This window comes from Leptonotus elevatus, chromosome 15 (assembly GCF_054856555.1).
Source record: "Leptonotus elevatus isolate MCC_2025b chromosome 15, RoL_Lele_1.0, whole genome shotgun sequence".
Classification (NCBI taxonomy): domain Eukaryota; kingdom Metazoa; phylum Chordata; class Actinopteri; order Syngnathiformes; family Syngnathidae; genus Leptonotus; species Leptonotus elevatus.
Genome location: NC_141253.1, coordinates 4,663,611 through 4,678,479, shown reverse-complemented (window position 1 = coordinate 4,678,479; position 14,869 = coordinate 4,663,611). Strand labels below are relative to the sequence as shown.

General features: G+C 43.2%; 2 protein-coding genes and 1 long non-coding RNA gene across 4 annotated transcripts; 1 reads left to right on the top strand and 2 right to left on the bottom strand.

Annotated features, from left to right (window-relative positions):
• Positions 1 to 254: 254 nt before the first annotated feature.
• Positions 255 to 1,277, bottom strand: ora5 (olfactory receptor class A related 5). Its single transcript, XM_086097579.1, has one exon. It carries the CDS (start codon positions 1,275 to 1,277, stop codon positions 255 to 257), a length of 1,023 nt encoding a protein of 340 aa, XP_085953705.1.
• On the top strand, positions 303 to 14,266 carry zdhhc8a (zDHHC palmitoyltransferase 8a). Its single transcript, XM_086097578.1, has 9 exons — positions 303 to 2,700; positions 7,513 to 7,634; positions 7,717 to 7,874; positions 9,691 to 9,863; positions 9,945 to 10,047; positions 10,263 to 10,354; positions 10,938 to 11,146; positions 11,686 to 11,798; positions 11,967 to 14,266. Exons 1-9 carry the CDS (start codon positions 2,570 to 2,572, stop codon positions 13,041 to 13,043), a joined length of 2,178 nt encoding a protein of 725 aa, XP_085953704.1. The 5' UTR covers positions 303 to 2,569; the 3' UTR covers positions 13,044 to 14,266.
• On the bottom strand, positions 9,613 to 13,483 carry LOC147161666 (uncharacterized). Of its 2 annotated transcripts, none has more exons than XR_015097319.1 (2): positions 13,395 to 13,483; positions 9,613 to 9,873 (listed from the first exon to the last, which is right to left on the bottom strand). It is a non-coding gene; the product is annotated as an uncharacterized LOC147161666 (long non-coding RNA). The 2 variants fall into 2 exon arrangements; XR_015097320.1 differs by having other exon boundaries at positions 13,390 to 13,481.
• Positions 14,267 to 14,869: the final 603 nt, after the last annotated feature.

Here is a 14,869-nt window from a genome sequence, read left to right as displayed (position 1 = left end):
TACAGAACAGTATATGGTAGGGATCTACTTTTTTTAAATTGTATTTTTTATATCACTCTCCGTCTTGTCCGGGATGAAATCAAATAAAAAAAATCACACAGAATTTTATTTTATTTTTTTAATGATTTTCTTTTGCATGATTGGTAGATAATACGTAAGTATAAAAAAAAAAGAACAAAAAATTAAAATCAGACTAAGGACATTGTGAACCAGAGTTGCAGTTGAGATGCCCTCTAACTGCTTTTTTTTTTCTTCTATCTTTTGCACGTGCATGTGAGCTTTTTGACTCCATGCAGGAAGATGTAGGGTATGATGCAAGTGTAGGAGGCTGCGATGTAGCTGGCCACCTCCACCACCAGCGAGGAGGTGTGGAAGTTGTTGGTGATGCGCAGCAGCAGATGAGTCAGCCAGCACACCAGGAACACGCTAGCCACCGCCACCACGCTTTTGGCCGCCCGCACTTGGGAGCTGGCGTTGGGCATCCCCGACGGCACCTTACATGGCGCCACGGACGGGTTGCCCGCATCCGGACAGGAAACGGATGCGGGCACGCCCGTGTAGACGTGGTTGGGTGAGGCGGCGCTCGGCCCGGAAACTGTCCTGACGGCTTCTTCGAGAACTTTATCCTTGCCGAGTTTGGCGTTCCGACACCGGATGCGCTGCTGGTTCTTCAGCAACGTCACCACGATCTGACCGCTGGCGAACAAAATCCCTGCGAGAGGAAGGGCGTTGGCCAACGTCAGGTAGAAGACATCGTAGGTCTGTCTGGAGACGGCGTCCGGGAAAACGTCCACGCAGTCCTCCTTGCTCTCGTTGGTCGCCCTCACGTTCACGAAGAAAAAGTGCGGAATGCTGAATGCCAAAGCTGTTGCCCAGCTGCCGGCAAGCAGGCCCAGCACCAGGCCCAAGTTGTCCATCTTAACGGGGGCGCCGCCTCGTTTCAGGGAGCCAACCAGCTTCTGGTGCCAGAAGGCGCTAATGAAGAAGGTGGTTAAGATGCTGCTGGTCTCCGACAGGTCGGCGCAGAAGCGGAAGATGCCGCAGAAGGCCTTGCCCAGGAACCAGCGGCCGGCGAAGTCGGCGATGGTGTCTGGGAGGTCCACCAGGAAGTTGGTGATGAGGTTGGAGACCGCCAGGTTGATGAAGAGCACGTCGTTAGTGCAGATGCCGGATCTCCTGGAAGGGATGGAGCTGTAGGCCAACCAGTTGTTACCAATGACCCCCGCCAGGAACATGAGCGCTCGGATGACGGATTCAACCAACTCCTCCGTGTCCATGCTTGCGAAGCAGCTGCTGACTTAACTTCTCGGAAGGATGAATTGATGACGAATCGGACTTTTGGACTTTTATAGACGAGCGGGAGACGCCTCCGTGCCAATCAGCTTGTAGCGAACACATCCTTAGAGTAGCTTTTACCCGAGGGAGCCTCACCTAGTCACGACATCTGCAAACACCGCTTTGTCATCTGTTACTAAAACAAGGTAAATGTTGAAATTGGGTCACATTTGACTGAAGCACAGACCAACATTTACCACCGAAAGCCAAATTGTTCACCTAATAGAATAGTTGCCTTTGTCCCTTAAAACTGCTGGGTCAAACACGACCCACTTTGGGTCAAAAATTGGACCAATCCAGTAACAAGATTCTGGGTCAGTCCAATTTTTGACCCAGCAGGTTAAAAGGTGTACATTTTAAGAACTGCTGGGTTAAAAGTAACCCAAATTGTGTGTATTAGCTAACCCAAAAATTGGTTCCAAAAGAGACTAAACTGGGTTATTTTACCAGCACATTGGGTCAAGATTTTGATCCAAAAAGGGGTAAAAACTACCCATATTGACTGAGTTAAAGGCAAAGCTACCAATAAATTACTGTTACTGGGTTATCAGTATAGCTGTGATTTAAAAAAATAAAATAAAATCCCTGTCATGGGTCGACACAGACTCCCATTTATTGACCCTGATCAGGAATTGAACTTCAGATCTTCAGCCTGCTGAAATCCAACCTGCTGGGTCAAAAATAATGAACCCAGTCTTGGGTAAAAGTAACCCAACAATATGTTCAAAATCGACAGCTACCCAACGAGTGGGTTAGGTAAACACAGCATTTTTTTTGAGTGTGTTCTAATGTCACGACCTAAAAAAAAAATGTTTTTAAATGTCGACCCATGAAGACCTTTTTGTTCTCTTTAAAAACAGTTTTTTTAATGGAGTCATTAAAAAGTAAAAACGGTGTGATTTTTATTTTATTTTTTAAGTTAATAAAAATAACACCGCGGGGGCTGCAAATGCTGCGTGGTAAACTTTCACGTCACCCGCGAGGTGAAAGCTCCACCTTCGGGCTGAGCCGGAGGCGGCGTACCGGCTTGAGGCGCTCACAGGGCGGCATGATTCCAGTGCGAGCGAGCGCACACACTCGACTTTCTCTCTTCCTCCTTCGCTTTTCACGACCTGTTTCTTTTTTTTTTGTTGTGAACGTTCCTACTGGAACACATCTGAACATGTTTATGTTGTTGTTCGAGGGACTTTGTCCGCGCGCCGGCGGCCGGTCTGAGACTTGAGTGAGGGGACGGATGGACCGGAGACGCCGCACGGACAGGATGGCCGGCAGCGGCGCCGACTCGCTCCGAGCGTCCGCTTTCATACCGGTGTGCACCGCCGCTTGCCTCCTGGTGGGCTCCACCTCACTCTTCTTCGTCTTCACGTGAGTGACTGACTGACTTGTCTTCCGGGGGTTATTCTGGGATCGGATGTTTATGGGGTGCAATTGACGCGATTTCATTTCCACATTTAGTGGTACTTTTTCCTTCTTTTAAATTGGGGTGGTGGGGGGGCTACCCGAGTAGCCTACTAAAAATGTACCTAGAAATTGACCTTAACCTTATTTTGGAGGCTATATATGAACTGCAATCCACAACTTGTAAAACACATGAATACAAATGTACTTTTGAAAAGTAATAATATGTAAAAACCTCCTTTCTCTCTGTCCTAATTTACGAACATCCGGGCATTTTTGAAATTTCCGCAACGCAATGCAAATGCGTCTTTTACATGTTGGTAGACAAACGACATATTGTATTGCTTTGCCTGAGACTAACATACTAACAAACTAGGCAGATTTTTTAGTGCAGTCAAATGACATCACATTTTGAAATAAAAAATAATCCTCAAATCAAATTACAATGATTCAAAGTCCAATGCTGCGAGTTGACCGCCATTTTGATTGGTGACAAATTCGGAATTGTCAGTGAAAATTGCCAGTAGTAGCCTACAGGGTTGTTGTTTTTTTGTTAGCGCCAAAGAAATACGATTTTTTTTTTGACCCCAACACACACACGAGTATAAATAGTATAATTTTAATATGTCTACAATTTTTTTTGTAAGTACACCTTTGCATTGTAAAACAATGAAAGCACCACTGCCACCTACTGTAGTGGATGTGGTATTACACTTTATTCTAATATGGCAAAAACAAACAACAAAAAGTTCCCTGAGGTCACATGCTCCTTGCATTGCTCTATGACCTATTTGAGAAGGACTGATGCGCACCTTGGCTGTAATATTAGCACATGGCGTATCCCAAGTTACATCCAACAGCCGTCTTTTAGTAAGCTTACATTTATCTGCAATTATCCACCAACCCACCCATTTATTCATCCATTTACAGTATGTTTTTTGCATTCAGTTCTTAATTTCCTCCTTTAATTATCACGTGTCCCCACACAAATCGGAACATATGCCGCCCGTGTGCCATGACACTGACCTGGTTGGCTGTCAGTGGGCTGCCCCGAGGACTCACAATTATGTAGCACACTTTTACTGATAAGATGCCTTCCCAGTCGCAGCCCTCCTCTAAACACATTTAAACATAAAAAAAAAAGTACACTTTTGAACTGTGACGGTTGGCGTAAAGGTTGTAATCGTTCCTTGGAGCCACGTTTTGACCTATTTGTGGCGGGAGGTTGGAAAGAGTCCAATTTGTGGTGTGTGTAAATTAGTTTTGGGCCGTGCGTTTGGTCCCTGAGCCGTCAGTTTTGACTTACCTGATTAAATCCTAATCACCAGAGGTGCTGATTATTAAATACATTCAACGTGCAGATCTCGTCCGACGTGTTTTGCTGTTCAAAGTTGGCTCTTACAAATTCCGCTTTGACCGGCCAATCAGAGGATGGAAAAATGATGATGTCATCGAGGGACCAATTTGAAATTTTAGTTAAAGAAGAAACAGTGGCATTGCTCATATAGTTTAAGCTACATGGGACAACTACTGATTCTGGAAGCGGAGGGAAGATTAGATTGACATGGCGACAGTTGGAGGCTAAAATCTGATTGGACAAAAAAAAAATTGAATATCTACTTAACACACATTGGGAGCAGTGCAGCATAATATCCTCTTTTTTTTCTTTTTTTTTACCGGCACAAAGAAACAAACACCCTGCTCGTGGCCACTATTGGCTTACTGAATGAATTCTCCCAGCTCACCAGCTCAACTCTGTCGTGACCTTTGAACTGCCCCACTTTCTCTTATATATATACAGTATATCCGGGCCTTTTTTTTCCATTGGAATGTGACAGCAGGTTGGGAAAATGCAGGAGGATTAGGATCTGGTCAATGCCATGTGATCACCCCCCATCTGGGAAAACTGAGTCTGGAATCTTTGACTTTGGCATGGTGCGGATGCAGATATAATTGCTTGTAGATTTTTGTTAAATCTGCACATACTCACGCACTCAAATCCTTCCACCACCAGCCCACCCTCATATGGACAGATGTGTTTGTATGAGAAGAGCAGACGTGATTTTTGGCTCTCTTGACTCTTCCTTGTCTTCTTCCTGCTTTTGTTCTGTGGACCGTCCTTGAACTTTTTTTCTTTTCTTTTAATGTTAAGCCCCACCGCGCCCAAAATAAATTGGAAATAGGAAAGATAACTCTCTTGACATGTCCGGCTTTAGTTTTGCCCGTTTAGAAAGAATAGAGTCAGGGTACGTCAATTTGACCCAATGAAAACAACCCCAGAAAAATCGGATAAAAAAAAAAGAAATTGGGTCAAAATGACCTTGGTAATGGCCGGTAACTCAAATTGTGGTTATTTTTTAACCTACTCTAGGATAATTTAGTCAGGAGTAAGAAAGAAAGAAAAAAAGTCCAGGAAAGCACCATCACCGATTTTAGCATGATAATATGCTAAATGCTAATGCTATTATATACTCTGAATTAGCCGCTAATATTAACTGGACAGTGTGCATGTGCGCGCGTGTGTTATCCAACATGGCGGTGATGTCATTAATGTAAGAGTCACACTATTTGACCAACTTGCAGCTCGACTGACTGTCTGCTGTGCCACTGACCCACTGCGAGGATGAGGGCGGCGTGAGCAGCTTACGCCGTGCGCGAGTGATTTAATACAGCTCTGCCGGCCGGGCTCTTTTCATTAGGCGGGGCTTGTCTTGTTGCCGTAATCAAGTGTCCTTCCCTGCGGTGCAGATGGTCTCCGGGTGGGCCCAGCGGCGTCCGTCCGTCCGTCCCTCCGTCCTCATTATAATCTGGTCCTCAAGAAATCAGTCCAATGATTTGTCACACGGCCGCGACGTGATCCAATTAGGTGACAGTCGAGCACAAGCTGCAATACAGATCATTCGATTGGGATCACTCAAGCCCACTTTTCTGCTATCTAGTACTAGAGACGGCAGTGTTTCTATCTAGTCTTGTCCTCTTTCTGTCTCGATTTTCAGCAACTAGCAATTGTTTTGCTATTGTTTCATATCTATCTAGTATCATCTTCTATCTCTATCTGCAGTAGCAGGCTAGCGTGCTAGCTAGCTACAGTAGCTGTCTGTCTGTCTATCTATCTATCTATCTATGTGTCTATCTATCTATCTATCTATCTATCTATCTATCTATCTATCTATCTATGTATCTATCTATCTATCTATCGTAGTTAGCTAACTAGCTAACTACAGTATCTAGCGAGCTAGCTATGTAGCTAGCAGGCTACCTACTTACCTATCTGTAGTAGCAGGCTAGCTAGCTACATAGCTAGCTACAGTATCTATCTATCTATCTGCACTGAAAATGTGTATCACACAAATGTAATTATTTGCAATTTTTCATGAATTTAATGATTTCCACTTTAGTTTTTTTTTTTTTTAAACCTATTTGCCCCATTCCTTGTATTTTATCAATCTTTTTCGATGATGTAATGAAGCCTCTATTGAATACATCAATCCACTCCCAAAAAATAAATGAGCAATGATGTATCCTGTATATGTGGTATAGTGTAGTGACACAGGATATACGGCGGTGCTGCCCGATCCACTGTAAGGTTTCCACAATGGACTGTCAGAAAGGGCCTGTAATCCAGAGTTGATAATCCGGTGGGGAGGGGGGGGATTAGTGGGTTTGCATCTGGCATGGCATCAGCAATGGGGACCCCTCCCCCACTGCTTTACCTCACCATATAGCACCCGTGCTCATTTGTGATTGATGGACAGCTACTCACTTAACAGTACTGTACTTTTATTATTGTGCTTGTCGTTTCTAATATTCTGACTACTTTATTCATCTCAATCTACATTTATGAACATTCCCGGAGGTCCTTTTCGTACTCCCACTGTGTAACCTGATTACTCAGATCCGCCGTCTAATCTCACGCGGCGGTGACATCATCAAAGCACCGTGCACTTTCATGTACACGCCACAATAATGAGGCAACGGGAAATACAGTACGCTCGTTGAGCAATTATATTTATCATTGCGTTGTTTTCCTTATTTTTTTAATCCGCTACCCTTTTAAAACAAAAAGCGCCACAATAAGCAATTAGCATATAATCAACAGATTAATCTCCAGTGAAAATAATTGTGTCGCCGCAGCCCGGAGGGACCCCCGTCCCTTGCTAATCCTCCTGATGTGGGAGCAGTGATGAACACGCACTAATACTCGCTTATCTTTCACTGTAAACAATTACTTTTGGGATCCGGCGCTGCTGCCGTGGGAATAAGCGGGATGAAGATTATACCCCCCCCCCCCCCCCCCCAAGTCTTTGTTGTGGACCTGATTTGCGTTAACCTCAACCTGAGCGGGAGATGAATACTCGCGAGGCACACTTTTGAGTGGGGAAATTATTTGTTATTGTGGCTGGATAGTGTGCCGGATGCAGGAAAAATGTAGCAAAAACAAAACTCACCTATTTTTAATTTATTTATTATTATTTTTTGGGGTGAGTTTTTCTTCACCATTTTGGGGGGTTTTCTACCTGGATTTGACTTCATTTTGTTATTCTATTTTGTGTGCAGCCAAACAGCCAAGTGCTGCTTCACCATGTTTGCTTTGATAAATAATTAGCCCTGAGCTCCCCGACACCAGTTTACCGGCTCAACACAAATTTGTGTGGCTATGTCTATCATGACAGTGACGCTGGGAAAAAGTCGGCCATTTTGATTTGAAGCTGTCATTTTGGGTGAATTTCGAGCTCTTCATGGCAATTTAATTCTTCATATTTTTCGGTGATTTTGCAGATGCCCGTGGCTGGCAGTGACCATCTGCCCTGCCGTGCCGCCGTGCTGCGCCGTCCTTTTCTTTTTCGTGTTGGCCAACTTCACCATGGCGACGTTTATGGACGCCGGCGTTCTCCCGATGGGTGAGTGAGCAAACTGATGGAAATCCCAATTGTGGCGTCGGACGTTGAACCCCTCCCGCTATCATTTTTTGTCAACCGGCAGCCAACGAGGACGAGGACAAGGACGACGAGTTCCGCGCACCCCTCTACAAGAACGTGGACGTGAGGGGCATCCAAGTGCGGATGAAGTGGTGCGCCTCCTGTCACTTCTACCGGCCGCCACGATGCTCGCACTGCAGCGTGTGCGATCGCTGCGTGGAGGTTCGTCAAGTCAATGCTATTATTATTTATATTATAGTGTTAATATTAAGTATTGTATATATTTATTGTCATATTATTATCGGCCCAATTTACAAGGTACAAGCCGTCATTCTGACGTTTTTTTTTTTTTGCTTTGCATCATAAACCGTAATTTAGCCTTTCAGTCTGCTAGCTTAACGCTAACACCAATTAGCTTTTACTGAATAATAGTATATCCGCCTATCTGTCTCATACTGCCCCCATATGGCCAAGGCAGGCACATCCCCCCAATTTTTTTTTTATTCCTTTTAATTAAATTGAGATAGGAGTGTTTTGAGTTAAAAAAGTGTGGTCATGGGATGAACAAAACTCGCTAATGAATAAAAAAAAATACAAGTGAGGTAGACACAGTAGGCTTGTATTATTGTTATGTTGGGGAGGCGGGGGGGAATGGTTGGAAAAAAAAGAGAGAGCGAGAAGGAGGGAGAGAGAGAGATGTCATTAATCAGGTTAATCCTTTGCTCACGATTTTTGGAGCCTCGCTGGAAATTCAATTTCTCAGAGAGTTGGGATGGTGGTATTAAAAAAAAAAAAGTTGTCCTCAAAAAATGTACTGTAAAATATGTATCTGGAGACACATGAATGCTATTTTTTTCTCCAAATTTCCAACAGTTTTCATGTACATCCACTTGTCACAGTCTGGTTGAAATTACTCACTTTTGTTGCTAAAATCTTTTAAATTTTGTGCATTTTCCTTATCCAGATATGATTTAAATAGGTTAAAAATTATGAATATTTTTCTTTGTAAAATTATTTTCTCGAGCATGTAAAATTCTAACTTCATTTCCTTGTAAAATTTGACTTCAATTGTATAAAATTAAAATTTTGACTGTAACGTTGTAATCTTTTACAAATGACTACTTAAATCGTGTAAAATTAAGACCTTTTTGCTCGTAAAATTACGACTTTAATTGTGTAAAATTCTGCAATTTTTCCCGGGTAGAACTATGACATTAATCGACGAAGTTAGGACTTTCTTCCATTGTAAAATTATGACTTTAACTCATTCACTGCCATTGACGGCTATAAACATCAAAAATTAATTTGAACAATTTATATTAGTTTAACAAGAGTATAATAAATAAATAAGTAAGTAACTAATAAATAAGTAAAATTTGTGATTTATCGTGAGTTAACTAGTGAAGTCATGCGATTAATTACAATAAAAACATTTAATCACCTAACTCAGGCGATTAATTTATTTTCTATTTTTACTTCAATAGTTATTAACTCACGATTAATCACAAATTTTATATCTGGTCTAAATGTGCAATTAAAAAAATCTAGAAAAGTAGAAAAAAAATGTTAAACTAATAGAAATAGTTAAAATTATTTTTTTGACGTTTATAACCGTCAATGGCAGTGAATGAGTTAATCATCTAAAAAAAAAAAAACGAATCATGTAAATGTGTTTTTGATTTGTTTTCTTGTATTGAATTAAATTAGAACTTTTTTTGTTTTGTTATAAAGTTTTATCGTCTAAAACTGGGGCTACTTTTCCGGTGTAATTATTACCTAGATTGTGTCAAATTAGGATGATCTTTCAATAAACTGCACAATGCTGTAAGATTAGTGCGTTTTGCTCCTTGATAAGTGGAATGGAAAATAGATTATGACTTTAATTGTGACTTTTCCCCTGGCAAATGTATGACTTTTTTTCTTTTTAGGTAAAATTGCTGCTTGACTAAAATTATGACACTCTACTTCATTACTTTATGGCAGCCATTCAAAAGTCAACTTTCCCTAATATGTCCCTTTTTTTTGTGTCACCGTGCAGGATTTTGACCACCACTGTCCGTGGGTGAACAACTGCATCGGGAGGCGCAACTACCGCTACTTCTTCCTCTTCCTGTTGTCCCTCACCGGCCACATGCTTTGCGTGTTCAGCTTGGGCCTCGTCTTCGTTCTGCACCACACGGACCAGCTGTGGAAGCTGCACTGCACCGTCACGTATCCTTGCCTGCAGGCACACGGAGACAAAGTCAAGTTACTTCACGGAAGGCTGCTTTTCCTTAACAGCGTTGCAAACAGTCTGGTCGTGATCAGCATATCGGGCCTGTTTCTCCTCCCCGTTCTGGGCCTGACGGGCTTCCATCTGTTCCTGGTGTCCCGGGGTCGCACCACCAATGAGCAAGTCAGTACTTAGTGGTAAAGGAGTGGGCAAAATAAATGTGGCCTGAATCACGAATAGTACATATAGACTGCCCCCTATTGGTCAAAGTTGGAACCAAACTCAGATCTCGACTAGTTTACATTTTTCTCCATTTCTGCACTTCACATAGAAATGACACGGATGGAGTCGGCCCACTGTGGTTCAGTGGCTTATTTATGCTTCTGATGTTCCGACAGGTGACCGGGAAGTTTCAGGGAGGAGCAAACCCGTTCACGCGAGGTTGTTGCAACAATCTGGAGTACCTGGTGTGCAGTCCAATCTCTCCAAGGTGATTTTGGGATACTTGGGATGTTTTTCATAATATTATGACTTTATAAGTGCACTTTGACATTATTGTCATAATGTTGTTGTTTTTTTGTTGAACCGTAAAATTTCAACTTAACCTACACTCTTGGAATCATTTACATTATCATTGTGAAATGAAACGTTTTCCCCGAAGTGTGCTACCTTTTTTGTGTCATCTTTCAATAATATTTAAAAAAGGAATATTTTTTTGAGTAACATTATTTTATTCTGGTAAAATTTCAGCGTAGGTCTCATAATATTTCGACCACTCTTCTGTAATAATTTACAATATTTCTATCATAATTTTTTTCTTCCTTTGTAATATTACTTCTTTGAGTAAAATAACTGATATTTTTTCTTTTCTTTTTTTGTATTTTTTTTTTCATTTTTCTCATAATGTTATGACTTTGTTTTAATCATATTTCAACTTTAGTGTTGTAATAGTGTAAAAAAAAATTTTTTTTTAAATTTATCATAATATTTCAAATGCAATCCAATTTCAAGGTAAAATGGTCACCTCAAGCCTCCCTTCCGCCCGTTAAAATTCCCTTTGTGACTCCCCCTAGGTACTCGGCCAGGCCTCGTAAGAAGTCTGTGATCCACATTCAGCCTCCCTTCCTGAGACCGGAGCTTGACAGGCAGCTGTCCATCAAAATCAACGACAACGGCAAACACAACAGAGCCGCCGCTGGACCGGAACCACAGAAAAGTCCGCCCCCGTTGCCACCCAAACCAGAACACAGACTGCTGAAAAGCCACCTAGCTGCCATGGAAGGTACAGAGCCAGCAAGGCCTTCTCTAATCCTCCCAATAAGTGAAATCTGCAATATAGAAATACTTTGTTTGAATATTTCCCAGGTTTGTGTTTTTAAAGTCTTTAAATGAACTTTTGAAATACTACAAACACATTTAAAAATGTAACATATTGAGAGCAAGAGCAATAGATAACACAAAAAGTAGCACAGTAGTGTACTGATCCCTGTATTTGTTTGCCGTAACCAAATCTTTTTTTTTTTTTTTTTTTTCACATTATGCATCAATAATTATGCTCAAAGATGTACATTAGAAAATGGACCTATAGCTGTTGCTTTCTGTAAATGTAAAAAGTAGGATTGAAGAGTAATTGACATTTGGTAATCTTCAGCAAAAACGAGGCTGATCTGATATACTTCCTGTTTTCATTCTTCTTCTCTCAAATTGACAGTGTCAAACTCAAGCATGCTGCACACTAGTGGTCAACAGTGGGATTACATGCAAAATAAATGGGAGGCAGGGCAAAGTAGAGTAAAAATCCATTTCTTTTCACTTCTTCAGAGATGGGCCACCACACCAAATCCATCATCCAAGTCTCCATTCCCACTGTGCCTCAGCTGCGACCAGTCCTGGAAGCCATCTCCAGAGGATCGTCACCCATTCCCCCGGAGCAGGTGCTCGTCTCTCCATCTTTCTGTACCGTTTATCCGCCATTGAGCTGGAGCCCATCCCAGCTGACTTTGGCGACAGAAAAGTCCGCTGGGATCGGTTCCAACTCTGGTGGCACATGTTTGTTGACCCGGCTTGCAGTCTAAGCAGCATTGTTGGTCCTTAATGTGTAGCTACTGAAGACCTCAGATCCGCCGGGAGACAGCAAAGGTCCGGACCTCCGCTTAGACACCAACGGAAGCCCCTTGAGGGGAGCCTTGCCCCCTTCCTTGCCCCCCTTGCAGGCCGCCACCCTCTCTGGGGCCATGACGCTCAGCTCGCGTTCGCTCAGCCTCAGACACGGCGGCCGCCACATGAGCGCCAAGTCCCAGGCCAACCACAGTGGCGCCGGAAGCAGCTCCTACGACAACCTCATCACCACCGTGGACCCTCAGTGTCGCCCCCACAGAGCGGCGCCCGCGGTGGGCTACTTCATGAGCCTGGGTCCGGATGTCGGTACGGTGCAGCTTGGCCCTCACTCTTACAGCCCTGTTTTTGTGGGCGTCGCCCGACAGTCCCCTCAGCCCAGAGACCCGTCGCCTTCTCTGCAGGGTCTCTCGTCACGGGACCCCTCCCCTTCCTTCCCGGGGTTCATCCAAAGAGAGCCATCGCCTGGTTTTCAGGGCCTCATGTCCAGGGATCTCAGCCCAGCGGGTCTCCCTGTGAAGACCCAAAGTCTTCGGGAAAGTCTCCGGGATGCGAGTTTGACTCCTCAGAAGTCCGCCGCTGCGTCGTCCCGCTTAGACGGTCTCTCCAAAGCCCTCATGGCGTCCCTTCATGAGCGGCGCGAAATGGAGGACAGGGAGCGCATGTTGCGCCTGCACACCCGATCCCAAGCCCTGTACGGACCGGACGCCTGCGTCTACGACATCCCCTGCCGGCGGAGTCTCCCGCTAGACCCCGGACGACCGCAGTGCGCCCGGGGACCCACCCCGCCGGCGTACGGCTCCCGGGAGTTCCTGATGAGCACGGGCGTCCTGGGTTACGGCCCCAGGACATCGCCCCTCTCCGGCTCGTCCACGTCGTCGCTGGCCCGGGGTCCCAAACCCCGCTCCTCTTCGCCAGGCTACTGCCCCTCCGAAAGACTTCCCGGTCCGCCCTCCACATGCACTCTGCCACGTTTACCCTCCTCCTCCACTCCTCCTTACGCACTCTACGGGACGGCCAAGCGCTCCTCGCTCACCACCTCCTCCGAGGGGAAGGACTCGTGAGTAGTCCTCGCGCTCGCACCGGGAGATGTAAAGTACAGTGCTACCTTGACTTGCAAGTTTAATTGGTTCTGTGACCATGCTCGTACCGTCAATCACTCTAAAACGGTGGTCGATTGACTAACCACAAATTACTAATCTAACCTTCAGAATCCCTCGCCGTACCCTGGACAACAGCAGTACCCAGGTATTTTTATTTTTTTTTAAAGCCTTTGGGTCCCATCTTATATCCATCCTGTTTTGTTGTACGAGTCTCGTCCTAGCTAGTGCTAAGTTCGCAATAACCAAATCCACTTTAACAAACATATCATCTCACAATGTATATCAATAACCATGCCCAAAGACATACTTTACCAAATGAACCTGCAGCCATCGATTTCTTTCGGCGTAAAAAGCAGGATTACCGCGGATGACGTTCAGCAAAAATCCGGCTGCCGAAATACTCTTTCGTTCTTCTTCTTTCAAATTTACAACATCTCAAACTAAGTGTGCCGCTATCTAGTGGTCGACAGTAGAATTACACCCCCATATAAATGACAGATCAAAATAGTTAACTGTGCAAAAAAAAAGTTTATTAAAGTAATTTAATTACAATACAATCCTCATAACTGAATTTATGTTTGAAGCTGGTGCAAAGTGAGCGACAGGTTACCAAGCAACATATGCGCACGTTGCGTCACGCGTCAGCTAAAAATACCAAATGATTAAAAATCCATGACTCACGGCACCATCATGATGACTTTAGTTGTTTGTTGTTCCATCCGAACTCCAAGCCGCACCCCAACCCCCCCCCCCCCCCCTACCCCCCAATGTCCCAATACGCATGGAGTCAGCCGAGCTTGGCTGCAGAGCAAATTAAACTCCACTGTTCCACTGTCACACCAAAAACTGCCAATGAATCATCTGTGCAGTTTTGTGTGTATGAGGAACCGTGTCTGTGTGTGCGTGAGGAAATAATATACAGTATTGTCAGTTTGACTGAAAAAGGGTGAATCACCAGAGCAAAAAAAAAAAAAACTTTACTGGGTGCACCTCTAATAAGGAGAGAATACTAATCTTTTTTTTTTATGTGTTTTGATATTGCTTTTTATGTTGTCTCCCAATCCATAGAATTTGATAGTTGTTTATATGAATAATAAACATATTTTGTAACTCTCACGTTTTTTTTTTAGCTCTTATTTTTCTGGTGTGATTTGAAGTCAATTGAGTCACCGGGAAACTTCATGAGCTCCACCAGAACGTCTTCCTTTAAAAATGATCATGTTTGAATTTAAACGTAGTCCATCAAAAGTGTATCATTATTAACTTTGCAATGGAAAATTGGGTGTACGTAATGAAGTAATATAATACATAATAGTTTTTATAGTTTTTTGTTTTTTTTAGGCAGAGTGATGACAAAACCTCAATTATGTGCTACATGATACAATTTGGCATTTGGCTCACCCTAGTGGACATCTGAGGGAAAGTCTTGCAATGTCCCCTCGAGCCATGAGATAAAAAATAAAGGACATGGAAAACAAAATTATTTTTATAAAACGAATGAAATGAAACTTTACTTTAAAAAAATATATAATTATTATTATAATTTTTAGATACAAGCTTATTTTTTGCTTTAATTTGTGAGCTAATACTTGAGACATAAGGACTTTATGGTACCAATTGAACAATTACTTGGAAAAAAAAAAGTCTTCAAACTGTTAAAAAAATTTTTTTAATTATCATTATTATTACCGTTATTATTTATAGGCCTACTCCCAATGGAAGTCTACTGTCAAGAATTGCACCTTGTGTTTTCAAAACAACTGCTGCCTCCGCTAACTTAGTGCTAA

Coding starts and splice junctions, on each gene's coding strand:
- ora5 (XM_086097579.1), bottom strand. CDS start 1,277: ATGGACACGGAGGAGTTGGTTGAATCCGTCATCCGAGCGCTCATGTTC.
- zdhhc8a (XM_086097578.1), top strand. CDS start 2,570: ATGGACCGGAGACGCCGCACGGACAGGATGGCCGGCAGCGGCGCCGAC. Junction 2,701..7,512: donor TCACTCTTCTTCGTCTTCAC/GTGAGTGACTGA, acceptor GTGATTTTGCAG/ATGCCCGTGGCTGGCAGTGA. Junction 10,355..10,937: donor TGCAGTCCAATCTCTCCAAG/GTGATTTTGGGA, acceptor GACTCCCCCTAG/GTACTCGGCCAGGCCTCGTA.